The sequence below is a fragment of the Daucus carota genome, chromosome 5, assembly GCF_001625215.2.
Source record: "Daucus carota subsp. sativus chromosome 5, DH1 v3.0, whole genome shotgun sequence".
Classification (NCBI taxonomy): Eukaryota; Viridiplantae; Streptophyta; class Magnoliopsida; order Apiales; family Apiaceae; genus Daucus; species Daucus carota.
In genome coordinates, this window is record NC_030385.2 from 28,590,061 (window position 1) to 28,615,979 (window position 25,919).

Genomic DNA, 25,919 nt, shown 5'->3' on the forward strand with positions numbered 1-25,919 from the left:
CATCTCATTTGTTGTTGATTTATTAGGTTGGTATCTTATGTAATCTGCTAGGAGGATATACAAACAATTCAACATTCGAAGCAGAAGCATTGCATGCAGATGTTTCTCGGTGACACCATGAAGGTTATGGTTATTCCTTACTCACCTTTTTCTTACCCTTTTAATACTTGTATTGTTGTATTCCATAATAACACAATATCGAGTTATATAGTCGCTAAAGATTCCCAAATCGGCTAATGACCTCCAACTAATCTAATAAGAAGACAGATGCGTTCTACCCTGCACAATCACGAGTAACATGAAAACGAATTTGATACGGATGTAGTTGTTTGAGCAATGTTTTTCATCATGATGATCACTGGTTACAACTTTGGATAATGAGACTGGGCTTAAGATGAACCTTTCTAGACATTAACTTTTTAATATCTAGTAAAGTGTATACAGAGATTAATTAAAGAATCTATTAGAATGTGATTCAAATAAAAAAAATTCTGAAGATTTTATGAATACAGGAAACCATATAATATTGTGTTACAATATGAAGAAGAAAACATGTGTTGCAGTCTTGCAGAGCCTTTGCTTTTTTGGAAGAAGATTAATTAATTTGATAAAGCTTATAATATATATTACTCGTATTTGATTTTGTTTTATATATATGATAATAAAATGCTTGTCATCGACTGCAGCAGTAATCAAAATCAATATGCTTGCACCAACAAAAGAACCAGTACAAGATAACAGAATATTCATTGCTCAAACCAGTAGCTAAACGCATAATATAACTGACTAATTAATAGTTCAATTATGTAAGCGGTAGCCATATATATACAAGCAAATGCTATTAACACGAAAGCTACATATGTATAAGCACAGGCTAGGTGATTCAAACATAAAAACAGAGTAATGAAACCTTAACAAAGGTAGTGAATGGCACAAACTGAACTGTAAAGCAGACAAATCCAAAACAGCAAAGACCACACTAATGAAACTGAGCCCTCGTCCATATTTTCCTGGAAGAAACAAACAAGCACCAGCACTGAGGGTGAGAAATGAAGGCCTGATCATTCTTGTGAATCTATTCCATTGCTTTCTAAAGTAAGAGACATTTCTCCAATTAATTCTTCTCTTCTTGTCTCATTCCAAATGAAATCTGTTTCTAAGCACTCTTTCAAGTGAGTTGCCACAAAATTCATAGGCGGTCTGTTGTCGGAAGCAATAGATACACACAACATTGCTATTTCCACAGCTTTCTGGACAGAATTAATGTCAGCAGTTTCCCTTATCCTTGAATCAACAACAACTTTAATGTCCCCTTGTTGAATTCTAGAGCTAACCCACCTAACTATGTGTTCACTGTCATCATCGATCCCTCTAGCTGGTCGGCCTGTGATTATTTCCAAGAGGACAATTCCAAAACTATAAACATCACTTTTCTTAGTCAGTCGATTTGATGCGTAATACCTGTGAGTTGGAAATATGTTAAATCCAAATATATAAACACTTGATTGAATTGATTCATTAAATAAGGCTTAGCTTTTCCTTTTTTGTTAGGGCTTAGCTTTCTTACAAAAGTGCCTACTTTTAAAAATAATTAATGTGTTAGAAGCAAGACCAGATATGTATGTAAACTCATCTTATATTGCTAACACGTACTCTGGATCAAGGTAGCCAAGAGTTCTAGCAACTTCTGTAATTATGTGACTTCCAGCTTCAGAAGGGATGACTCTGGACAAGCCAAAATCTGCAAGTTTACCTTGAAAATTCTCTGAAAGTAAGATATTTGTCGATTTTACATCTCTGTGGATTATTGTTGGCCTGCAACCATGATGCAGATACTCGAAGCCTGATATAATTTGTGTACTAGTGTCAACATCTCTTGTAATACTAAACAAAATTAACTTAAAAGACTAAAAAATCCACAGTCAAGAGGGAGGATGATATCAGCTCATCAGCTAACCTTCTGCAGCATCGATTGCAATCCGAATTCTCTGTTCCCAACTCAAAACATATGGCTTTCTACCTGTATCCAAGTGCTACCAGTTATCGCAGGCTCAAAAGTAAACCTTTTCAAGGTATTTTTATACTTCAAATTTGTAAGAGTATTATTTGTTTGTCCAACTACTTAGACAATAATTACTTAAATATTGCTAGTTGCTACTCAGCTTTGAGTCTTTGACAATTTGAACCTAACTAGGGCTGCTTCTGGGGAGGAATTAGATGAATATGAAGAAGATAGAAAGGGAAATAGCAATGCAGTTCTCCACTACTAAAGGAAGTTGGAAGGCATCTTACCTGGGGTTGGAATGATTTTAACTGTTGACTCTTGTAGTGTGAAATCTTATTTGGTTGGATCGGTACTTGAGGTAAGAACGACGGTTAGTTATATTAATTTTGTTCAATTCACATTCATATGGTGTGATATGAACGATGTGAACTAGGTCTCAGTATCATCCAATCTTTCTTTTTTTTAGGTTTTTATTATCCGTATTGTGAGTTATAATTTAAATATTTTCGAATGTTTAGGGTGGAATTTATAAGTGTGATTACTTGTCATGTAAATTATACCTGGTCTCGGTATTATATAATCTCAGCTTTTTCTTAGGTTTTAATTGTCCATATTGCAAATTATAGTTTATATATTTTTGTCTATATCAGATGGAATTTATAAGTGATTATTCATGTGTACCAAATACCTGCTAGATACCCGTCCAGATCTCCATTGGCCATGTATTCGTAGATAATTCCCAAGTGGTTGTCTTCCATACAGTAGCCAACAAGAGCTGTTAAATTTTTGTGATGAATTCTCATCAGAAGCTTAGCCTGCAATTTAGAGTCACGTGTTAATCAGTAAAGGGCATTATGTTAATAAAAAGATAAATACAACTGGTACAACTAATTTATTTTTCTGAAAATCTATTTTGAAAATTCTGGACTGGCTTGATTATGCAAATATGAGTAATGATTACATCTTTTTGCAGAAACTGTATGGTATTATTTCATTTATGTGTAAATTAGTATATAAAACTAAAAACTAATCGCAAAAGAATAGCTCGTGCAGATATGGGGGGAAGGTTATATATATATATATACATATATATAGATATAGATTTAACTTGCCTCAGTTTCGAACTCCCTGTACCCTTGAGCTGATGTTGCTGAGAGCATTTTGACAGCAACTTGGGTATCACCAATATGACCATGGTATACTTTGCCAAATCCTCCTTCTCCGACAGATTTCTCCAAATTGTTAGTGATTCTTAGAATTTCAGAGTATGTGAACTGACGGTTTAAGGTCTCCAAGGAGGTAATCTTTATACGTTCTGCAAAATTTACTTTCTAATCACACTGAATATTTCATTTATCTGAAAAATGGTAGCATTAGTAATTGCTATACCTTTTCTGTTTCTTACTACCAACGTGAGAATTATTACTGCAATAATGATTAGCACAAACGCTGAAACAAGTGAAGCCATCTGAATTGTAGATTTGTTACTGCTCTTCTTGCATGAAGATGATGTGCATCGATTTGTATCTCCACCTCCCAGACTTGCATCCATGCTATGTATTAAATCAAACAGTAAGACCTATTATATATATATACATTTAATTTGCTCTGTTTTACCAATAATTTTAGCATATATGCTATTAGGTTTCAGGCTTTCAGCAGAGGGGATCTGTCTAGTTTCTTTCAGTAAAGACACAACTGGGATACAATTTTTTTCGTATATTGTTAATATGATGGTGGTAAAGCACACCTTAGTAACAAATGTCCACTTTTTGACTTTGATAGGAGGTCCGAAGGAACTGAACCTATGAAATTGTTCCCTTTTATGTTTCTGCATAATTAACACAACTGTTAGTAGTATTATTGCACTCATAACGCCACAAAATTGATCCGCCTCTTCTTTTTAGTTTTTTTTACTGCTCTCACAATTGTATTTGTACAAGGTATTTATATCAGGCAAGTCGAAACATTATGTTGAACTGAGACGAGGTATATAAATGGTAGCATTAAAGTGAGGACAACATTGAAATGCTTAAAGTGAAGGTGAACAATTAACAGCACCCTTCAAGTTACACTTACAGGATCCTCAAGAAGATGAGTTGTGATAAGAAATCAGGTACTTCTCCAGACAAGTTATTGTTTGACAAATCCCTGAGAATTTATATGTGTTTTAGCTGCATTTACACAAGTTAGTTTAACTAGTTTATATGCACGAGTTCTTACAGAGATCTTATCATTGTGAGGTTGGCAATAGAAGAAGCAATTTTTCCACTCAATCTGCTTGAGGACAGGTTTCTGAGTAAAAGTTGGATTTTAAATTCAGTAAATATGTACTGTAGATAGGAAGTTAATGATATATAAGTTAAAATAGAAGCAAGTGCTTACAAGGTTGTAATCCTAGGAAAATTATAATCATTATAGCTGCATCCAACACCGTCCCATGCATACGCCTGTGGGACACACGGATCTCCTTGCCAGTTTTCTATTTGAATTTTATAAGCCGACTTGATGTCCATAATCGAACCAGCTAAATGGGCACAAAAGGATAAATTGCATTATTTACTCTAAAATTAAAATCTAGTTTGTTTACTTTGACTCCTTTGTCTGTTTTTCGTTTTACTTGGTTATAAAAAATAAAAAGAACTTTTAACATGAAGAAAACAATTTTGTTTTGTTAACAAAAATGAGTGTATTGTTGGAATTAAGAAAGATATCGAATTTAGTGTAAAATTTATATATCAAATGTATTTTTGACAACAAATTTGACGTGGCACTATCCTTTTGATGTAAATTTTACATCATTTTAGTATTACATCGGAATTCAACTTATACGTTTGAAATTGCACGTGCTTTATTTTCCAAGTTTAAATAGTTACCGATGTTATATATATATGATGTTGTCTTTTAAAATAAATTTTACAACTTAGGTATTTTTAAGAAAGACTTTAAGTTTTTGTTGGCGGGAATTTGTGTCAGATCAAAATTTTAAAACCATGTAAGAAGAATTTACGTGACCTAAATTCATCCGAGAAGGTGAATAATTATTAGGTACCTAACCTTCACATTTTTTATCGGGCCAAAATCCATGCATAAAGAAATACACAACTAGATAAGGTTAATTATTTAGTTCGTCACTGAAGTCTTGTATGAAGTTGGTCACTGAACCGAAAACAGGATCAAAGATAGTCATTAAAATCATCATAAATATCAAACAAGCAACTCGAAATATGAACTACGAACTTAAGCAGTAAAAATATTACTTAAAAAATTATACACATTATTTTTAAATGTTATCACAACCAACTAAAAGGTTATGATTTCCCGTATTTATGATAATATATTAAGATGTTATCAAGTTTATTTATTATTTATTATTTAATATATATATATATTTTCTTTGTTTTAATTATAAATAAATATTAAATAAACTTAATAAAATTTAAATATATTATCATAAATATTAGAAGTCACATGATCTTTTACTTGATTATGACCAACTAAATAATTAACCTGTAATACATGTGTTCGAAAAGAACAATTTAAAATTGAAGTGTTAAAATAAAAGCATAGATAGCTTACCATCTTGACTATGAGTTTGTGATTGCAGAAATTTTTTAACACTATAAACCTCCAAGGCGTTTATGATAGGGGGTAGAGTTGACCTTTCGGTTTTCTGCATCACGATCTCATGCTTAGACGCTGGTAACTCAGGTGCGGAACTGCGTACTACACTAGTCTGATTAGTAGGAATTACAGGCTCGTTGTTTGGAGTCCAGAGGTTTCCGTTCAAATACAGGTTGAATTCTCTGATCTGGTTGCTTTGTAAAGTCTGCACCTCAGCAAGGTGCAAGTAGATGAGAAACTGATCAGATACATTTAAAGGCTCCCATGTGATTGTCAACGGATTGCTTGTGTTGTCCGGTGCAATAGCTGTCCTCATGACCTTATATGGTACATAAAAATCTAGTTCTGTCAACGTCTCCTCCGGATTATATACTATTGAACTATTACTGTAATCAATTGAATCCCATATTCTATCATGTCTGTCATCTTTGTACCTGTTAGTTGTACATAAGATTCAATACATGTACATCACCTGGTAAAAAATAAACAGTAGATGTTACTCATTGAAACATAGATGGCGTACCTGCATGATTCAAGTGGTTGACCAAAATCTACCCGTCCAAAAAGCTGCAGTGATACGAAATCATCTGTATACAAGTTACTGATCTCAGTATTGAAGTACCTTAACTCCAGTGCTGATATGAAAGGCGTTCCAAGTCCTGTGTTTACCAGGCATCCATAAATATATTCCGATGTTTGGACATGGATGATCTCTTTTCTTTCTAGAGAAGTTGTTTTGCTGAATGAGATTGTATCCCATTTCTCAACTCCAAGATGAATATCAAATTGCGGGAGCACGTCTTTAGAGTCATAGTTTCCGTACATAAACCATGCGCGAATCAAGTACCTATTACTTGGTCCTTGAACAGGTTTTAGGGTGTAACAGTTTCTAATTCCCTGAGGAAAGCTTCTTAGTGCCACCAGCTGTTGTGGAAGGCCTGAAGTATTGTAATATGGTAGTATGGTCTTGCTTTCACCCGCATCAGTGAAGCCGGAATCTGACACGTAGTTTAAGTTGGTTGCGCTGTCTGTGTAGCTGGCATCTGCTGGAATTCCACAGTCTATGCTTATAAAACCTAAGACCATGACCATGATATATGTGTTAGTTTTGGTGTTTTTTGTAAAAATAATCACAGATGAATCTACAAGTTTACCACGTGAAATGTCAATTTGTTTTTTTTCCCCTGATTGATCATTTTACGTGTGAACTTTAAGTGCAAGATAGAATAGTAGAAGTTTAATTTGAATAGATAAAGATATAGCAGAGAGACTGTTTATTTTACCTGATTGATCATCTTGCGAGTGAACTTCAAGTGCTAGATAGAGTAGCAGAGAGACAAAATATAAAACAGGAAACAACCTCATCCTTTTGCTGCTCTGCAGAAAATATTTGATGAAGAATACTCGTATGTAATATTTATAGAGGCATACTGGCATAGCCTAGCTACTCTATTTCCGACAATTTATTTTCAAGTATATTATAAAACACTTCATGCTTATGTTCCGAGAGTCGACTCCCGTAATTAGAGTTCCAGTCATCATTTTTCCACTTTTCACATCCTTTTATCTCCCTCACCAATTAACCCCTTCGTTCTCTCATCCCGTCTTTTATTTTATTAGTTTTTTTTTTTGCCAGAATTTTATTTGTTTTTTTTAATAAAACTCAGATCTAATTTATTTTGGATTAGATGTTGTTAAGTACCTTGTTATCAAGGTTGTGCCCAATTTTTTTGGGATGTTAGTGTATGTCTATCTTTTTGGGATGTTTTAATCTTGTGTGCCTCTATATGTGTTTCGATTATCATTCTAAAAAAATTTATACGATATTTTGAGAGATCCATAAGACTCGCATTGATTTTGGGACGATGGATACCGCAAGAGCTCACCTTTCACAATAAAAAGTTGTTCATATTTTGTGGACTTTTGGTGCTCCCGTATCAATTGATTTGACTGATGATTCTGAACATTGGGCTACAAATGATGCTTATGTGAAAGTAAATTGTGATGCTACAAGTTTCATAATTGACGTAGGTTGGATTACTTGAGATATTAATGTAATATCTTTTTGATAAAAGATACGAATATTTTACTGTGTTAAGAAATCTGAAAACAAATGACTATTTGTTTAGTTCATTCTTTGTTTCACAATTAGATTGTAGTTGACAGTTCGAGGATCTATCTCGACTGGGTTTCAATATTTGTCTTGTTAAGCGTTTTGTTTTAATAAATTCATTTTTATGTCAAAAAAACAAGTATATTATTGAATAATTTGTGAAGAGTGTTTGTATTTCAAAATTTATAATAAATAATAAAAAAATTATAATATAAAAATTTAGTACATAAACTATTTATTTTTACTATATTCACTTTTCATACTCCCTCCGTCCCATTTGATTGTATACATTCACAATTTTCAATTCGTAAAAGCAATCAGAAGTAGAACGCTGCCTCAGTCCAACCGTTTACGATGCAGTAACTTGCAGGAGACATTACATTAATATGGAAGAATATGTAAGTGTACTGTTGCTGAGCTAAGTTCATGATAATTGTAAGTTTCTTGTTTATTTGTAAAATCCTGCATACATATTTAAAATATACAGTGTAGAAATCATGCAAGTTGAGAAAGTAAAAAGAATCATATAAGCAGAACAAAACGTTACATCAATTACGTGACATTAGGCAATAAATAAAATATAGCAAACTCTTACGTACAGATTTATATCTGCGAGTAACTATATAATTAATAAATGTAATGATAGCTTATTAGCTAGACAATAACTGTCAAACAGAATAAAAAAAATTTATATGGCATCACACTAAGTTTCAGGTATAATTTATTGTGATTTGTATTATTTTCTTCCTCATTTATTAATTTAGTTTACTTAGGGGTCATTTGGCAAATCTGAATATAAATACCTGAATGATTAATATTTTTGAATGATTAATAATCTGAATGAGTAATGAATAATATCATTTGATAAGAGAAGCTTGTAATATTTTCTGAACATGATATATATTTATTGAATAATTTATATTAGAAATATATTTTTAAGTTCTATCATAACAATCACATATATAACAATTAAAATAAATAAATTTTAAATTATATTTATTTAATATTAAATAATGATCTTTACTTATTTATTATTAAATTTGTTTTCAACTATGAGAATATATAATATAATTTATTGTAATATGATTTTATAAATTATGTGTAATAAAATCCTAGGTAAAATATATAAAATAAAGAAATATGTCCGAAAAATAAAATAAGAAGAAATATTACTACAAAACACAGTAGCACTCCACTGGAATGCACGCAATTAACATGCAGGTGAATGATTAAGCCAGAATTTTTCACCCGAATCGGTCAGAAGAAAATGAAGCGCTCAGAAGCAAAATTTTTTCAAACAAACAAGCTGAACGAATTAGCAAGCTTCCATTCAGCCTCATTAAGCCCATTAAGCTATAAACAAATGACTTCTTAGTCTTATTTATTTATGTGTATATAGTGTCCTCAACAAATAGGATAGAATGTGAAAGTATTTGTTATGAACGTATGACATAGACATGAACTCTCAAATTTTTTTAACATAAATTAGAAAGTGATAAGAGAAATAACTCAAACACTATTTTACAAGTTTGAAATTCAAGTTTTTACTTTTAAAATATGTTATCTTTCATATTTCGCAGGATCTTGATCTAGAACTTATGACAAAAAAGGAATCATCAATAAGATTCTCAAACAGGATAACTTTTTTAAGTACATGTAACGAATATGGAATTAATTCATGTTCGCAATTCATATTTTCTGAAAGAGTGGTTTCATATATAATTTATGTACTAGTTTAAATTATTTTTATCTAGGGGACATGACAATTGCGAAATGTTAAAAACGGAGGTAGTGCATAAACATCAAAACGACGAGGTCCAGACTTTAAAAAAACGGTCTTTCTAATGTGTGCCCAAGGGCACACAATAGTCACTAAATTCTATAAAAATAGCTTATTCTGATTGGTGGAGTTGATGTGAATGCAGGGGGATCCATTATCATTTATTATTCATCCACCAATCAAAAGGGGCTATTTTTATTGGAGTTAGGGACTATTGTGTGCCCTTGGGCACACCATAGAAAATTCCTATGACGGAAGATGCTTGGTGTAACTTATTTAATTTTGTGAGGAAATTATTATTCAAAAACAATTTTTACGAAAATTGTATTTTATGTTGTACTTTTTTCTAATGTAAGCAATCTTTTAAGTTTACTGTATTATAATTTTTGAGAAATTTTAATTTTTAGATGTATTGTATTTAGGGAAATTCTCTATGGTACACTCGTATTATTGATTGGCTTTTCTCGTTGGTGCAACTACATTTTTTCTACGCATGGTACCTCCTAGGTATAAAAACTTTCCTAGCGATACACTTCTGTTAAGTTAAATGTTAGTTGACTGTTAATTTTCAGATCAGGCTCGCTTTTAGCCTGATATCACAAGATCAGCTTATTTTTTTTAGCTGCCTCTGCCGCTGCTAGAACTATACCATTGTCATTTGATATGGATCACAAGCTTGAGGTCTGATGCAAGAATCACCTGGAATCTTTGTCGGCGAACCAATGCTTGATTCCACTTTCAAGACCGTAGAATGTGTTATATTCATCACTTCCTAAAGTTGCAGTCCATGTGGCATTTGTAACACTATTTCACCACATCGACTAACAAAAGCAATTATATCCTTCTGCCATATATCAAAGTTGTCCAAGAAACCAAGTTTGGTTGAGGCAATTTGTCGAACACCTTGATTGCATAGTCCAAATTGTCACATTTGGAGTACAATGTGAGAATATGATTGCTGAGGAATGGGTATAGTGACCCTAGGCTATTAATTGGGTGTGAAGTTGGTTGCCTTTGCGGATTTGTTTGGTTTTAGCGTATGTTTGTATAATGGGAGCTAAATTTTTTGGATCCTTGACAAGATGCTTGCTTCGATATTGAAATGAGGGATTGTTTAAATATTGAAGTTTCATAACAAACGCAAACGGAGCAGCAGAGACGCGTGTTTCGCCGGAGAAAAAGTAGAATCCGAGGTGAGGAAACACATGAGAAAGGAGAGTAAAAAAGCGAAGGGGAGAAGAAACCGGGATGGATGTATATAATAAAAGAAAAGGGGAAAGTAGTAGTTTAACAACTCCAAAAACTAATTTCTTTAAGAAACTCTATTATAATAATTATAAAAATTACGATGAAAATCAGTAAACTTAACGTTTTCTTAACGTTTTATTAACAGAATTGTATAGCTGAGAATAAAATATTACTACGAGGGTACTATGCATAGAAGTTAGAAATGTAGTTGTACCAACGGGAAAAGCCAATTATACGAGTGTACCATAGAGAATTTCTCTTGTATTTATTATAATTTGTGAGCAATGTTTATATTTGGGTGCATTGTCTTTATAATGAAATAGGTTTAAAAAGAATCTCAAAACAATTAAAAAAATTAAAAAAATATTTTAAACGTCGGTTAAATAAAGAATCTAGCAAAGGCTTTAGTACTAGTTCAAAAATCGAAACATTTAATGAATATTTATAGTGTCCATTCCAGAACAACGAAATATTTGGTCATAACCTCTGGCATTGACATCTGTGAGTGTTTGGCTACTGCACTTTTAGGACTTAAAAGTACTCCCTCCGTCCCCCTCAATTGTTTACATTGGAGGGGGACACGGAGACCAAGACAATGTACGAAAAATGAGTAAAGTTAGATGAAAAGTGGGTAAAGTGGTGGGACCCATCAATATTTAATAATAGATTTGAGATAGTGGAGGAAGGTAGTGGGTGTAATAGTAGTTTTTATTGTTAAATATGAGATAGTGGAGGAAGATAGTGGGTGTAATGATTGAAAAAACTTACTATTTATGGTAATGTAAAGAAATGAGAGGGACATCCCAAAATAGTAACTGTAAAGAAATGAGAGGGACAGAGGGAGTACTAAAAAGCCCACTTCACTTATTTCAAGTTTGTTTGACAAATCTTAAGAGTACTTAATTAAAGGGAGAGAAGTCGGGGAAAAAACCTACCAAAGTTGGCTTCTTTTTTTTTTTCCGCTCAGCTTCTCTTCTTATTGTTGCTTGGCGGACTCACATGTAGTGTGTGTTTGGGGTTGCAGTTGTCAACCACAACAGCAACTTTTTGTCAAACAGCTGGTACAAAACTGTTTGGTAAAATTTAAATCAGTTTTTTCTAACCGTGCTTTTTGTCCAAAAGCTGCTTTTGCAGAAAGCTGGTATACCCCTGCTTTTCACAAAAGCGGCTGTTGCGCCCAGCTGTTATGCCATCGAACCCCCGCACATGTAATTATTTTTGTATAACTATACCCTAATTGTTACACTTTAAACAAAATAATACAATATGTATAAAACATTTTTTTTTATTATAACTTGGATTATTGGGAGGTGAAATTTTTTGTAATAAATTTAAAAGGAAAACTCAAAATGAATTATTAAAATATATTTGGTTGTTTTTTAAATGAATTTTAAGGTTATATTTTTTGGTTTTAATAAATTTGTTATTTAAAAAAATAAATTATAATATAGTGGTAAAAATTAAATATGGTGAGTAATATACATTAAATGAATAAGAAAATTATATCAGTTTATAAAAAATAAGTTTAAGTAGTATATTTTTGTAAAATGTAAATTATATGATTTTATTTATATTTATATTTGAATATAAAATGTAAATGATGCGTTTCTGTTGAAAATATCTTACAAAAATTATATAATTTTGCAAATATATTATTACAAATTATGAAATATATATATTATTACAAATTATACATATATTAATAACATATTTTTCTGAAAAAACACATACATAAAACAAAATAATGAAGTTAAATTTTAAAGAAAAGTTTGCATCTGTTACTCTTCAGATTGAAGTAAACTTGCAATACACACGTAAAAAAATACTTTATCTTAATAACGTATTATAGTAAATAACAATGACTTACCTTTTTATTAAGATAAGATCAAGGTAAATACTTTATCTTAATAATTTATTATAGTAAATAACAATGACTTACTTTTTATTAAGATAAGATCAAGGCATCCTACAGCTACAGGATTCTGTTTGTTTTCGAAATAGGGCAAGAAACAGAGACGTTTTATTTTCTAATTTTACACAATTATATTTGTTGTTCAATATTTGTCTATGAAATAATGAATAAAAGAATATTTTATTTATAATTATAACTCTAAACAGCACTTTAACAAAAAAATTACCAAATAGTTTGTTTTCAGCTTTTACTCAAACAGCACATTTGAAATCAAGTTTACCAGCGTTGGTTCAGCTGGTTAAAGGGAGGACATGTATCCTCTTGGTCACAGGTTCGACTCCCGAAGGGAGCAGAATTTGTGATTATGCCTCCTGGATCAGAGCATGTCGTACTTAGGTGCGGTTTATCTTGTTTATGCCTCCTGGATCAGAGCATGTCGTACTTAGGTGCGGTTTATCTTGTTTCACGGCTATTGCGTGAGCTCGTGCGGTTTACCTAGTGCGAACCCGAAGGGTAGCGGCTGCGGGTTCCTACGTTAAAAAAAAAAAAATAAAGTTTACCAAACAGTCTCAGCTTTTACAAACAACACTTTTTTTACAGCAACAACAATTTTTAACAGCACTCTCAAACAGACCGCAGAGTACTGGGACCGGTGCCCCACTCAACTTTCAACCAAACTGATATTTATACATGTTCTTCAAATTGTTTTTCTTCTATATGTACAAATACTCGATAAAAATCTGTGGCCATAATTGAATTCCAACTTAGTTTAGTAATTATATTTATAATTTATTCATTAATTCTATTAAAATTTATTAGTCAAATTAATATAAAACACAAAAATGGTTTAAATCGTCCAAATAATGTTTTTAGTGCCATTTAAATTATCAAAAGATGGATGCGGTTAGTCGGAGCTATAGCATTGGCTTTATAAAAACCCGACGCTATTACGGAACCAATAACGTCGGTTAAGTTCCTTTGTGTGTGTTTTGAACCGACGCATTTTAAGATTTTGTGTCGCTATATTAACCGAAACAGTAGGTGTGCACGATGTCTCCTATATTTACTATGCCCGTCAACTGACGCTATACACCTTTTTTGACGGACACTGAGAGTCACTTTTTTACTGTGGTTAATTTATGGCTAGGGTTGGACGCTGAGATTCACAAGATTCTGTATGAGAATGAAATTGATGGAGATGATTGTTTTGTTGTTGACGCCCAGCAGATTGCAGATTTTGTCCATTTCAGATTCTAGCATGGAGTCCGATGCAGGTTATGTATGTATCGGTTTTTCAATTCTCGAGCAGTCTTCGATAATATGCTAAGCTTTTGATGTACCTTACATTTTCAAATACTGCATATGTAAGGGTTTTTTTGTTCTATTAAATCTACTAATTATCAAAAAGAAGTGTTAATTATGAGACGTTATCTAGATGAGCTCTTAAACTCTGACGTAAGGATTTAGAAAAAAAACTTGCTCAACACCCTCTCATTGAAAGCTTTCAAAAATTAGGAGCTGCCCTTACTTATTTTGTAGAGATCATGATCATTCCTTATATTATTATTTTTGTGAATTATATATTCATTTTCCTCCAATTATAATCTTATTATCTTTCTCTTTCACTTAAATTTAATATTATAATATTAATGAACTGTATATCTAAGAAGTGTTGTTAAGATTGCAATTATTTTTAATAACTTAAAAGTTTGATGATTTACTTAATTTATGAGAAATGTGAAAGGTGTCCGAGTTTGCTCTTACTGTTACTGAAGAAGCGTCCTTTTTTGTTGCATGCTCCCATACATAGCTGGTATGCGCCTAACTTACTTATATTACCTGAAATTTATCGTCTCGAATTGTGATTTTCCTCCATTACTTAAATTATAAAATGAGATTTTTAACTAGAACCGAATTGGGAGTTTTAAAGCGTAACGGTTTCGGTTTCAGTTTTATTCTTAAACTCATATGCTCATATGGCTCCCCCCTCTCGTTTAAGTATATGATATCATATCCTTGGGGAAGAAATCAGTAACATATATGGATAGAGTTTCAGAGTATGAGCCCAGTAGCTCTCAATTCTCATGTCATCCTAACCATATATCTATAATTTACAACTATTAAACCCTTTTTATTTTAAAGGAACAAAACCTGAACAGGTCCTCGGCTATATGCAGCAACAACAAAACCAAACCATGTGCTCTCAACAAAGCTCCACAGAGTTTTAATATTTAACCGTTGCTTTGTCTTTTACTCTTGAAAAACTTAAAAAGCCAGGGCCATGCTCAGCAATGCCAATAAATATTTCATCTGAGCCAACTCAGTGATAAACAAGAGTTTTGCTCTTTCTGAATTCTACAGAGATTCCAGCGCACACCCCCACCCCACTATTTTAATATCACTCTCGTCGCATGGACTGTATCATTCTGTTTTTTTTATCTATGTTTACGAACAAAATACTTCTTTAGTCTGTCAATTTTATTTTATGCGAGATCTCAAAAGGGGCTATTTGGTGTTACAGTTGCAGACTCTGTCGATGATGGCTTAATATAACATTACCTCGTGAATCTGTCTGTTTTAGGACTAAAACCGAACCCAAACGTTACTGTAATATAACGTAACCTTATGAATCTGTCGATGAAGGGTTAAAACAGAACCCGAACGTTATCCGTGATTCCGTGAATGCATAACGTTCAAGCACAGTATTTGAAGTTAAATATATTTTATCTTGGTAATGAAATGAAAACTGACCATGTCTTTGTCATGTACAAAAATTGTCATTCTCATTTCTGAAACAAATTTATGGCCCTGTCACGTACGTACTGTGCCAAATGCCAATTACAACAGTTATGTTGTATATCAATTATAATCATATCTTTCTCTCTTGTGGTTTATAGATAAGGACTTTTTCCCCCTTCTAATTCTATAGAGCTAAAATACAGCTACTCACTTTCCCATTAGTCTAAACTCATATTCTCTCCTTCTACTCGTCAAATTTCCTGTCCTGGTTTCGACGATATGGATGCAGGCTCCTCTTCCTCCTCCATCACCGCTGTCCGTCTTGGCAGCCGAGCAATAGACAGGTATAACCCCATAATACGAGACTCATCTAGACTCAAGAAACCGAGTGAAAACACCGACATTCCCTCTTCTAATGAACAACCAGGACGCGAAAGGGACTCGGATATCTTTGCCTTGCCCCTGCCAGCACGTGCAAAGAATAGCGCTACTCGCAAGAAGCACCACATTTTCTCTAAATCTAAAGAAAACAATCCTGAGATTTTTACTGGCTGTGTATCATTCTCTACAAAGCTAAGCAGCACAGATGACAAGAGAAAGAATGTTGCTGCCACCAAGACAAGTGAGATTGTGGAAGATACTTGTAAGAAGAACATCAACAACCGCGTGATAAAGAAAAAGAGCTCATGGAGCTGTACTAATCCTGGTGAATTTTTTAGCCCTCCTGGTTCTTCTAGGTACTTGCTCACATCAACTTATCAAAAATCTAGTGTTAATTTACCCGATTTCGATCCACTTCTTCCCCCGCCTTCTCCGTTCTTGCTTCCCACCAGCTGTACACCCAAACATAATGATGAACTTTCAGCAGCTTCACCTCCAACTCCCCCTTCTAACCCGGTAAGCATTCTTTACTAGACTTCTATATAATTTCTCTCATATTACTCATTCATTTCCATAATTCACTTCATTTTGTGGTAGATGATAAATCACTAGTTTACCTGTACCTTATTCATGTTTAGGCTTCAATAGTAATATGTACCATAATCTGATAGGGATGGGCATCGGGTCACTCTGGGGTCGGGATGGTTGATAATAGTTGATGCACCCGTTAATAGTAACTACTATAGCTTTCATATACAATGCAATAGAGTTGCTAGAATTCTGTTTGGAACCCATCTGACTGCGAGTAAACGCCAAGACCTCCATGTGAAATCATCCAATGCATTACAAGTGAAGGGGAAAGCCCATAAGGACAAAGCACATTATGCAGTACATAGTGGTCCTATCTTGCTTCGTACAAGTGGTGGGTATAGTTTGGATTACTATTAACTGATTTATAATAAAAGGTGGGTCTCTCTTTATTTGCAGGTAGTTGTGGTCTTAAGAGTGTCCCTCCACTGCAGAGGATGTGAGAAAAAGATGAGGAAACATCTCTCCAGAATGGAAGGTTGGTACACTGCATACATTCATATACCTATTTATGTCCCAACTCCTTTTCATGTATCCTATTCAGTATTTACACTACATATACCACAAGCTTATATTTCCTCAACTTCATACAGGGGTGACATCATTCGACATAGACTTTGCGGCAAAGAAGTTAACAGTGGTAGGAAATGTGACGCCGTTAGCGGTGCTGGCTAGTGTGTCCAAGGTGAAGAATGCACAACTTTTGACACTTCCACCGTCTTCTGCTCCTACAGCAACTACTTGCTCCGAAACTAAGGGAAATGTAGGCGTTGTATGAATATCAGGATTAGAGAACAGTTTCAATTATACCAAGAATTATTGGCATGCTTGAGTTTTCGGTAGTAAGTTTGGACGGTAACTAGAGAACTGCCAATAACAACATTTTTACCTTTCCTGAATTGCACTAAACTTGTTAATTTGTAATTATATTCAAATGAAACTAACCTCAACCGCAGCATTTATAATTCTTCAAAATTGTCACAACCCATAACAAAAGCTATTTCCCAAACTTCAGTTGACACGAGATCTTTCATATCCTTGCTTCCCTTAAACCACAAAAGGGCTGATGCTCTGTTCAAACTTGTAACCACTGTGAATGATACTTTATTAGTATATCATAAAAAATATAATATAATATACAGCAAGTCGAACATCTTCAGATAATATTTTGATGACTTACAAAGATGTCTAGGAATAACTTACAACCGGAATTTTTAATGAAACTAACTAATCAAACTTTGAGTTAAAAGTAAATGCAACTGCTCAAGCTTGTTGTCGACAACCATTCTGTAATCAGTTAGGGATTATCTATCCTTTAGCACCCAATCCTCGGGATTTGGGTAGTCTGGATGCGAGCAGAGGATTAACTATTCCTTGAGAATCTCTTCCCAGCCCTGTGCCCTCAACAAAACCCATTTTGGCCATCAATTTAGAACCAAATCCCTTGGTATGCTTCTCAAAAGCTGCGAATTGTTGGGACTCAATTCCGGGCATTTTATTTCTTGTTTTAGGACCCTTCACACCTGGACCGCTTGACTTCTTTGGAAGTTGGGCCCCTTTAACGGAACTTTCTATACTCAGCTCAGGAACATTGGCCCCAAGCCCAAGTGATTTAGGTCGCTGGACCACTTCTATAACTTCGGCCCTGCCTTGTCGATCCTTTCCAAGACCTTCGCCCTCTACATACCCCATCCTTGCCATCATCTTTGACCCAAACCCTGTAGTGTGCAACTCAAAGGCACCATAGCTGGAAGAGACATCTTTCTTGTCATGAATAGTGTTGTCTGTCTCTGCCGTATCAAGTGTTTTGATCTCTGATTCCGAATGCATAACACCACTGGAGACAAAAGACATGGGCTGTGCAGCGTAAGAGAGCTTGTCCTCGTTCTTTTTCTTTCTTCTTACATCTTTAGTGCCAAAACGATCAGCTGAGCTCTTGAATGAATTCTTAGGAGCAGAACCCTGAGTAAACCCTTTTGATCCCCTTTTACCTGTTCTCCTATCTCCCTTGGTTGATATAATATCATTATTTGTATAATCAGCATCTTCATCACCAGCTCCAATTAGCTAGACAAAACAACCAACCACCAAGGTGAGCAAGATGCACACAAGAGAATAACCAAACCAATTAGGGGAGATCCAAAGTAATAGATACAGACAAAAAAACAGGGAAACTAATTCAGCATCCTCTTAAAAAGCCATTAGTTGGCTTCAGTTACCTTCTCAAGGCGAACTCTACCACTTGAAGATGGCATACATGTGCGCTCGGTTCGAATTACAGTGACAAATCTGAAACCCAAAAAAATAAATAAAATCCAACTTGTTTAGACATTCACAAGGTCAAAATACCAATTACACAGCATCTGAGAAACATCTGGGCAACAAAGATTAGCACAAAACTTAATATGGTATTGGCTGTGATATTGTAATGTTTGTTACTCTCTTCACCTGCCAACTCCAGAACAGATCGCAGAGTACATGGAGAAAATTCACCACATGGTATCAATCATAAAAAAATTTATTAAGGAAACAGCAGCAAAATAAAAAATTGCAGTATTATCAGGAAATCTCCACCTTGCCCTGTAAACTCTGTGCATATTTATCTATTCACCTGTTTCTTGTTCATTATTTTGTCTAAAAGAGTTTATGTTGAAACTGCCCACTAGGATCACGAATTACCTCTTCTTGCCTGAATTTTGACATCCACTATTTAAGCAATATATTGCTGCCAATCTGCGAACCTGAATTTCATGTAAACAAGATGAAGTAAACAAAAATATTTTGAGTGTAAAAGTTAATTTTCAAGAACTATAAGACAACCTCTGTACATAGATACATAATTTCTACAATCAAGCTTCCAGAATGTGCATATGTTGTCAGATCAAATATAGTAGGAAAGCTGAATAAAAGGCAACAATTAAGGATCGGAAGGTTTCTGTTGCCTCGGAGGAGAATTGCATTCTAAGGATGGTTTTACGACACATAATTTCGTGTGTAATATTCAACTGTAGACAATACTAAATAACTGATAGCAGCTACAATAGTCAATGACGTGTAAATCACATATGTAAATTTTATCAGCAATCTATTCAGAACGGAAACACACACACACACACACAAGATGTTTCTCTATGAAAGAATGGCGTATAAATATATATATATAGGGTTGCGCTCAAGAGAGAACCCATCCTTAAAATAGAACCTTAGAACCACCAAGGTTCTGCTGCAGAACCCTTAATTTTTAATAGATTTCTAGGATCTAAATCTAAATACATGTTTTTTGCATCGTTGTATGTGTTCAAAAATAATTTTAAAATATAATACATAAACACTACACATTTTACATGTGCAGTTCTGCTGCAGAACCCCAATTAATACTAGAAGGCTCTTAGGCTAGTGGTTCTAAGAGAAACGTGACACACACACACACACACACACACACACACAGTCAGTCTTATTCCAGTAGAAACCACTTAATAGCAACTAAAATACACACACACACAAACACACTATAATAGCAGATAAGCAGCCATATCACGACACAATAATCACCAAGATTATATGGGCAGACAATAATGAAATCTATAAGATCACCGAGATAGGCAATACATATGTCAAGGTGGCGCTCGCGTTGACAAAACAAAGAATGTAGCATTTACAATTTTACGGAGGCAAGTCAATCCCTCACCTGGGAACAGTCTCGGGAGTGCATAGGCTGGAACGATAATATATCATCTCCATCCAAAACCATCTTCTGTAATTTCTACAGTTCAGAAAGAAAAAAAAACTCATTACCATGATAAAATTACCTGTTTCATAAGAACTCAAATTCATGGTGCAAATAGCCATGACTAGAAAGCAGGCAGAACAATAATTACTTACTATACTAATTACTAATTTAGACTTGGAACATTTAGTATACAGCATGTACTATGAACCACTACATTATCGAAGGAATTTTACTAAAGATTAAGGTACACAAGGATACTATTGAGCACGGGATGGAAAGGATTTTCAGAAACAAATTTATCATGTCGCCGCTGACTATTCAGGTTTGATTGTTCATCATTAACATAATTAAATAGGGAGAGGAAACAGATGTGCTGCGTAAAGATAGTGTTGTTTCAGGCGAGAGACACATTAAGGTGCAAAGGTTCCTATGAAGCCTTGAGCCTAGGAGAAAAGCCCAAGGATTACAGTACTGAGTATACAAAAAGTGTATTTATATACGGCTGTGAATATAATAAGAAAAATACAAATACATGAAGAGACTAACAGTTTACCTAGGAACCCAAAACAACACAAATGAAAGTGGGGTGTATATAAACATGATTGGACATACAAAATTAACTATTAATTACTTTAATCAACGAAAGAGGCCAACAGTTATAACATATGTGATATTCTACCAAAAAGTAAAATGTAATATAAAGTGTTTAACACACAAAATCTAATAGTATGATAATTACCTTCTGCAACATATTCAAAATGTATGAGTACACTCTGCAGTGCTATTTTTTTATTGTATTTCTAGGTCGAAGGCACCTAGAAGTGCCTTTAACAGCATTACTTGTTCTTTATGTTAATTTTCAGCTACTGTCTAGTTCAAGTTAGACTGCATATTTAGGTCGGGATTGTGGTCTGTATGATTGCTTCAAGATGGGACGGAACCATTTCATGCATTGCTGCTATGGTAAACTTAATCTGACATTAAGACGCTTTTGTTTTGAAGGTAAAAGAGAGAATCTAATGCAGTGGCCTGTTCCAGGATGTTCCCATTTAGCCACTGTTTACATGCCTACAAGTCTAATGTATATTTGTCTCAATGCAAGCTCGCAAGATCCAAAAGTTGGACCTGGAAATTAACACGGGTTGTGAAATAGAGCAATCATGTCCAACTCGATGAATTAAAAATAAAAATCAAGCCTGATGCTTACCAAGTTAATATCCTGAAGATCGACACCACGATTAATCATTCTCTCCCGACGCTTATGAGCAATTGTTTCTTTACGGAGTTTCTTTTTTTCACCTGAAATGACATGCTATAGGCATAAATGATGAGATTAACACATGTTAATGATGATTTAAACAATATTAATGATGCAAAGCTTTGAAATGGGTAACATGGTAACACACCTTTCCTCTTTGAGAAATTTGATGAAATGAAGTCGATATAGATTATTTTAGATATTAAAAAAAACATTCAAGAGTGTACACTTAGATCAGAACTGTTATAGGCTAATAGCCCCTTCAACAGTGCAGAAGTTGAATTGATTAGCTTATGGATACAGCACTGCGATTATTGAAAATAGAGAAGACAATGGCAGGGAAGAATAGGAGAAGAACTTAGCTGTCCAGCCACAAAATCATCACACCATAGTCCACAAATCATGTATATTAACTTCTAATAATTACCTGGGAATCGCCTCAAATGTTTGCTCTTCTGAGCATCAGAAGGCCAGGATTGAGGAAACCTAGAAACATGCTTCTTTTTCCCAAAACTTGTTCTGGGATCCTTTACCTCCATTAGGTCATCCAAAGCAGATGACCAAGCAAATCCACTGGTTCCAGAGGTACCAGGTTTAAAACGCTGTTTGTTCCCTGATTGAGATTTCTTCAACCCATACTCCCTCGATGCATCTTGGAGATCAATCCCACCAAACTTCTGTATAGTGTCAACATAATTACCACCAGAGACACCATCATTATTGATCTTACGAACTTTTCCCACCAAAAGATCAGCATCTACAACTTTTTCACTCCCCCCAATACCCTCAAAGTAATCTTCTGCCACCTCTTCATCGATACTTGAATCACTATCTGACGAGCCGTCACTTTCAGATGATCCACATGACTCCTCTGATTCAGAAGACTCCTCCCCATAGGACAGCTCATTGTCATCCTCACTTTCACCGCATGAGATATCTTGGGTATATAGCTTCATACCTCCAATAGACAGATAACCAGAATTTTTTTCTCCAGATGGTGTCGTAGCCAGCAGGTCATCACCCTCACTTAGCTCATTGACATGAGTAACATCGGTTTCCATTTCATCAGAGGATGGTGAATCCAGACAAGAATCTTCCTGCTGTTCTAAATTCAAAGATGACAAAGGGACATTAGGGGTTGTCTCTAATTCTTCTGAGAATCCTAATCCTCTATGTGGGGTATCGTCCAACCCAAGCCCTGCACTGTATTCATAAGTATATTTCACCCTCTGTGGTTCCATGAGTGGTTTTTCATCAACATAAGCAAATATTTGAGCATTCCCTGAACTAACTAGCACAATAGGATCAGACACATCCATGTTTTTTTCTCCATCTTTGCCAGCGTCTACAAGTGTAGCCTCCTACAATTACATAACTGCACATCAGATCTTCATGTGCAGTTCCTCTTTTATATATCACATAATTCCTTTTCATTCTATCAATTGAAAAGGATACAAACAACTAATCTCCATCTCCAATCAAGGCGGTTTTAAAATGACTTAAAGTTGATGTATTAGATTCATAATCCCACCAAAAACATTGTGTAGTGCAGGTATTGTAAATAATATTATTGTTTCAGGTACTGTATAGTTGTAACAGAAAAAGATTAGCTGTTCCTGCTCATAATATATATTGTTGCATATTTATGCACAACCTGATCCTCGATTAGATTAGTGCAATTAAAAATACCAATTGTTACCAAGATCTGTAAAGTCTAAAATTATATGAATATTAGTTTAATATTATTCAAATTAATTTTCTGGTGCATTGCACTAAGCTCAGACTCAAAGTCACACATTCTTTCTAAACAAATTAGAAGCGAAGGCAAAGAAATCTTACATTCATTCAAAGCAACTGATGCAAATCAACAGTTGCAATTCAGGACTATCAATCTGTTTGTTAAGTCAAAGGCTCAAAGCAATATAACTGAAGCAATCATATGACCAAGGTTATTACGGCGCCAAGTCGAGCCACGGCGCCAAGTCGAGCCTCGGAATCGACTAGTCGACAAGTCGCCCGACTAGTCGTAAAGAGTCGACAAGTCATTCTTATGCATATTTTTACTAGATTTAATATATAAGATATAGTTGAACGCACATCAGTGTATAGTTTGAATTAAAAGTAAAAGATAATAAGCAACAGTGAGATGTAAACGACGTAGCAGATTGTTAGTTCACATATAAAGTGAAGGCAGAAAGTAGTGATAGGAAAGAAATAATAATGTGAAGTTGAAATGATACAAAGAATAGGGATATATATATATGTTGAAAATGATACAAAGATTACATAGCCTAAAGCCAAAAAGTAGTGACAGGAAGGAAATAATAATGTGAAGTTGAAATGATACAAAGATTAGGGAGACACTGATATGTTGAAAATAAGTCGCCAGACCAAATAAGTCGTTGCTTGACTTTTTCTATAAAACGACTTGTCGACTAGTCGTCGACTTGATAACAATGCATATAACAAACAAGGACTGCAGATTGATTACATAGATAAGGAACTTTAAAATCACAACTGAGTATCTGCTACCAAATATCGTAAAGAAACAACAAGATTTACATAATCCAAGTCATAACATATTACTGCTTTGTAGGTCAATCTCCAGAATTTTTCACACCTTAATGGTGTGTTAAGAAACTTGAATTTCATTTGAAACTCTGGTTTTGATCAGAGTACATGTTTGGATAGGCAAAAAAAAATTGGATTTCAATTTCATTTCTAATCCAAAACATTGAATTACTAATATAAACTTGAGAATTTGAAATGACAACTCAAATGATGTCTTTCCAAATCTAGAATTTAAAATAAATTACATGTTCCCAAACACTAAAAGAATTAAATGCATACATACACAAATATATATATGCACAGACACACACACACAATGAGTTCGGCGGGGTGAGACTACTTTATTGGAATGCAAATTTGGAATGTACAAGTAATGACTCAAAAAAATTTATCAACTCCCAAGTACATAAACTACATTTTTTTAAGCTAAAAAACATGTTAATCATGCTTTATCTCTTACTCTTTCCAAAAACTATCACATTAACTTCCACATGCAAGAAAACTGGATGTCACAAGAAACGGCAAATAGAATAAGATTCTGATAAAGAAAAAAAATTTATGATTCTCCAAGTCTGGATACCAAAAAGAAAAGGTAAAGATTCACTAATAACAGTCATCATACTTCAACAGACAATCCTTGTTACACAGTTAAGAATAACACCCTGCTCCCGAGTTATAAATGAGGAAAGCAAGTGAAAAGGAAGTAAGGTTATAGAACTTTCACTCCTATTTGTGCTCCCGAGTCCCGAGTTTTTTAGGAAGACGAAAGCAAGTGCAAATAAATGCATTTTTAGTATATTTTCGCTCCAAAAATGGGATGCAAGTGAAAGCACCTTTACATCACTTTACTTGCCTCCTTAAAAAACTCAGGAGCAGGCCCTTAGAAAAAAAGATATGACTTTGTTCCAAGCACATAAATAGACTTCGATAGAATCTCTTGTTTAGTGTTTAGATATAGACATACAAGTGGCCTCTCCAATGCCACTATGTGTATCACTTCATTGAAATCTTTAGCTATTTCAGATAAATAAGGACTATACCATAATAAACACTTAATTTCCTGTTTGATCCTTCATGATCTTAATACAGAGAACAAATAAAGCTTTATCATCATGAAACAAATTAACCTGCTGGTCGAGCTTAGGATAATCATAAGCAAACATGCTTCCTTTCTTCGGCTTCTGAGATTCCACTTTTGTACCGGAAGATGATGCAACCCCTACTTTCTGTCGAGGTCCTGAATTCGCAGATCTCGAGGCTGAATTCGACAGATTTCCTTTTCCATTACTCGAACTCTTACCTACGATATAACAAAACTCAAATCCCTGATTAAAATTGAACAAAACAGAACAATGCTTATACAACACAACGTCACAAGGACACACATCAATCAAAGTAAGTGTAGACCAAATCCAAGTCTATTCAAACGTATTAGATGTGGGGAAAGAGAGAGAGAGGGGGGGGAGGGAGAGAGAGAGAGAGAGAGACTTGCCTTTAGAAGGAGGGGAGGCAAGTGTATTCCAATCGGATAAGATGCCGCCTTGAACGAATAGAGATGAAGTGTTTTTGCGTTTAGATTTGTTCAATCTTCTTTTTCCACCGCCCATAGTCGTACTATTTAATGATCGTCGGAAATTTTATTCCGGTGAAAGATATGAAGAGGAGCAGGACGCGATTCTGTGTGATGCAGGTGTGGGGTGTTTGCGTGCACCACTCTGTTTTGTGGAAAGGCGAGGAAATGGGATCAGGTATATTCGGTTTCTGTTGGGCCGTAGGGCTCTGTTGTTTTTGTCATTTATTGGGCTCAGCTGGCCATTCGGGATTTTTGTATCGTTGTTCTTGGTGACTCTGGGTGAAATTATTTTATTAGATATTATAATTATAATTACATAATTTTATACAGATTAAATAAACCCCGAAGTTATGGAAAGTTAGAGCATCTCCAACGGTGTTGGCTATAATCGTTGGCT

At 34.3% G+C, this 25,919-nt stretch overlaps 3 protein-coding genes across 4 annotated transcripts; 1 reads left to right on the top strand and 2 right to left on the bottom strand.

Annotated features, from left to right (window-relative positions):
* Positions 1 to 728: 728 nt before the first annotated feature.
* LOC108221076 (probable LRR receptor-like serine/threonine-protein kinase At1g05700) lies at positions 729 to 7,092 on the bottom strand. 2 transcript variants are annotated; one of them, XM_017394976.2, is made up of 13 exons: positions 6,913 to 7,091; positions 6,153 to 6,705; positions 5,585 to 6,063; positions 4,391 to 4,532; positions 4,229 to 4,300; positions 4,085 to 4,156; positions 3,756 to 3,836; positions 3,395 to 3,558; positions 3,118 to 3,320; positions 2,694 to 2,820; positions 1,958 to 2,020; positions 1,654 to 1,843; positions 729 to 1,461 (listed from the first exon to the last, which is right to left on the bottom strand). In XM_017394976.2, the coding sequence occupies exons 1-13, from the start codon at positions 7,064 to 7,066 to the stop codon at positions 1,062 to 1,064; spliced, it is 2,700 nt and encodes an 899-aa protein (XP_017250465.2). In that variant the 5' UTR covers positions 7,067 to 7,091; the 3' UTR covers positions 729 to 1,061. The 2 variants fall into 2 exon arrangements, with proteins under 2 accessions (XP_017250465.2, XP_063950713.1); XM_064094643.1 differs by lacking the exon at positions 3,756 to 3,836 and having other exon boundaries at positions 6,913 to 7,092.
* Positions 7,093 to 15,506: 8,414 nt separating this feature from the next.
* Positions 15,507 to 17,289, top strand: LOC108223029 (protein SODIUM POTASSIUM ROOT DEFECTIVE 1). Its single transcript, XM_017397074.2, has 3 exons — positions 15,507 to 16,318; positions 16,790 to 16,868; positions 16,984 to 17,289. The coding sequence occupies exons 1-3, from the start codon at positions 15,701 to 15,703 to the stop codon at positions 17,166 to 17,168; spliced, it is 882 nt and encodes a 293-aa protein (XP_017252563.1). The 5' UTR covers positions 15,507 to 15,700; the 3' UTR covers positions 17,169 to 17,289.
* A 214-nt stretch (positions 17,290 to 17,503) lies between these two features.
* On the bottom strand, positions 17,504 to 25,695 carry LOC108223028 (uncharacterized). Its single transcript, XM_017397073.2, has 8 exons — positions 25,442 to 25,695; positions 25,077 to 25,249; positions 21,806 to 22,739; positions 21,328 to 21,419; positions 20,079 to 20,153; positions 19,070 to 19,131; positions 18,610 to 18,679; positions 17,504 to 18,457 (listed from the first exon to the last, which is right to left on the bottom strand). Exons 1-8 carry the CDS (start codon positions 25,554 to 25,556, stop codon positions 17,699 to 17,701), a joined length of 2,280 nt encoding a protein of 759 aa, XP_017252562.1. The 5' UTR covers positions 25,557 to 25,695; the 3' UTR covers positions 17,504 to 17,698.
* Between the last annotated feature and the right edge of the window lie 224 nt (positions 25,696 to 25,919).

Coding starts and splice junctions, on each gene's coding strand:
- LOC108223029 (XM_017397074.2), top strand. CDS start 15,701: ATGGATGCAGGCTCCTCTTCCTCCTCCATCACCGCTGTCCGTCTTGGC. Junction 16,319..16,789: donor CAACTCCCCCTTCTAACCCG/GTAAGCATTCTT, acceptor CTTTATTTGCAG/GTAGTTGTGGTCTTAAGAGT. Junction 16,869..16,983: donor ACATCTCTCCAGAATGGAAG/GTTGGTACACTG, acceptor AACTTCATACAG/GGGTGACATCATTCGACATA.
- LOC108221076 (XM_017394976.2), bottom strand. CDS start 7,066: ATGCCAGTATGCCTCTATAAATATTACATACGAGTATTCTTCATCAAA. Junction 3,321..3,394: donor GGTAGTAAGAAACAGAAAAG/GTATAGCAATTA, acceptor TAAATTTTGCAG/AACGTATAAAGATTACCTCC. Junction 2,821..3,117: donor ACAGGGAGTTCGAAACTGAG/GCAAGTTAAATC, acceptor TCTAAATTGCAG/GCTAAGCTTCTGATGAGAAT.
- LOC108223028 (XM_017397073.2), bottom strand. CDS start 25,556: ATGGGCGGTGGAAAAAGAAGATTGAACAAATCTAAACGCAAAAACACT. Junction 21,420..21,805: donor ACATTTGAGGCGATTCCCAG/GTAATTATTAGA, acceptor ATGTCATTTCAG/GTGAAAAAAAGAAACTCCGT. Junction 20,154..21,327: donor ATCTTCAGGATATTAACTTG/GTAAGCATCAGG, acceptor TCTGAACTGTAG/AAATTACAGAAGATGGTTTT.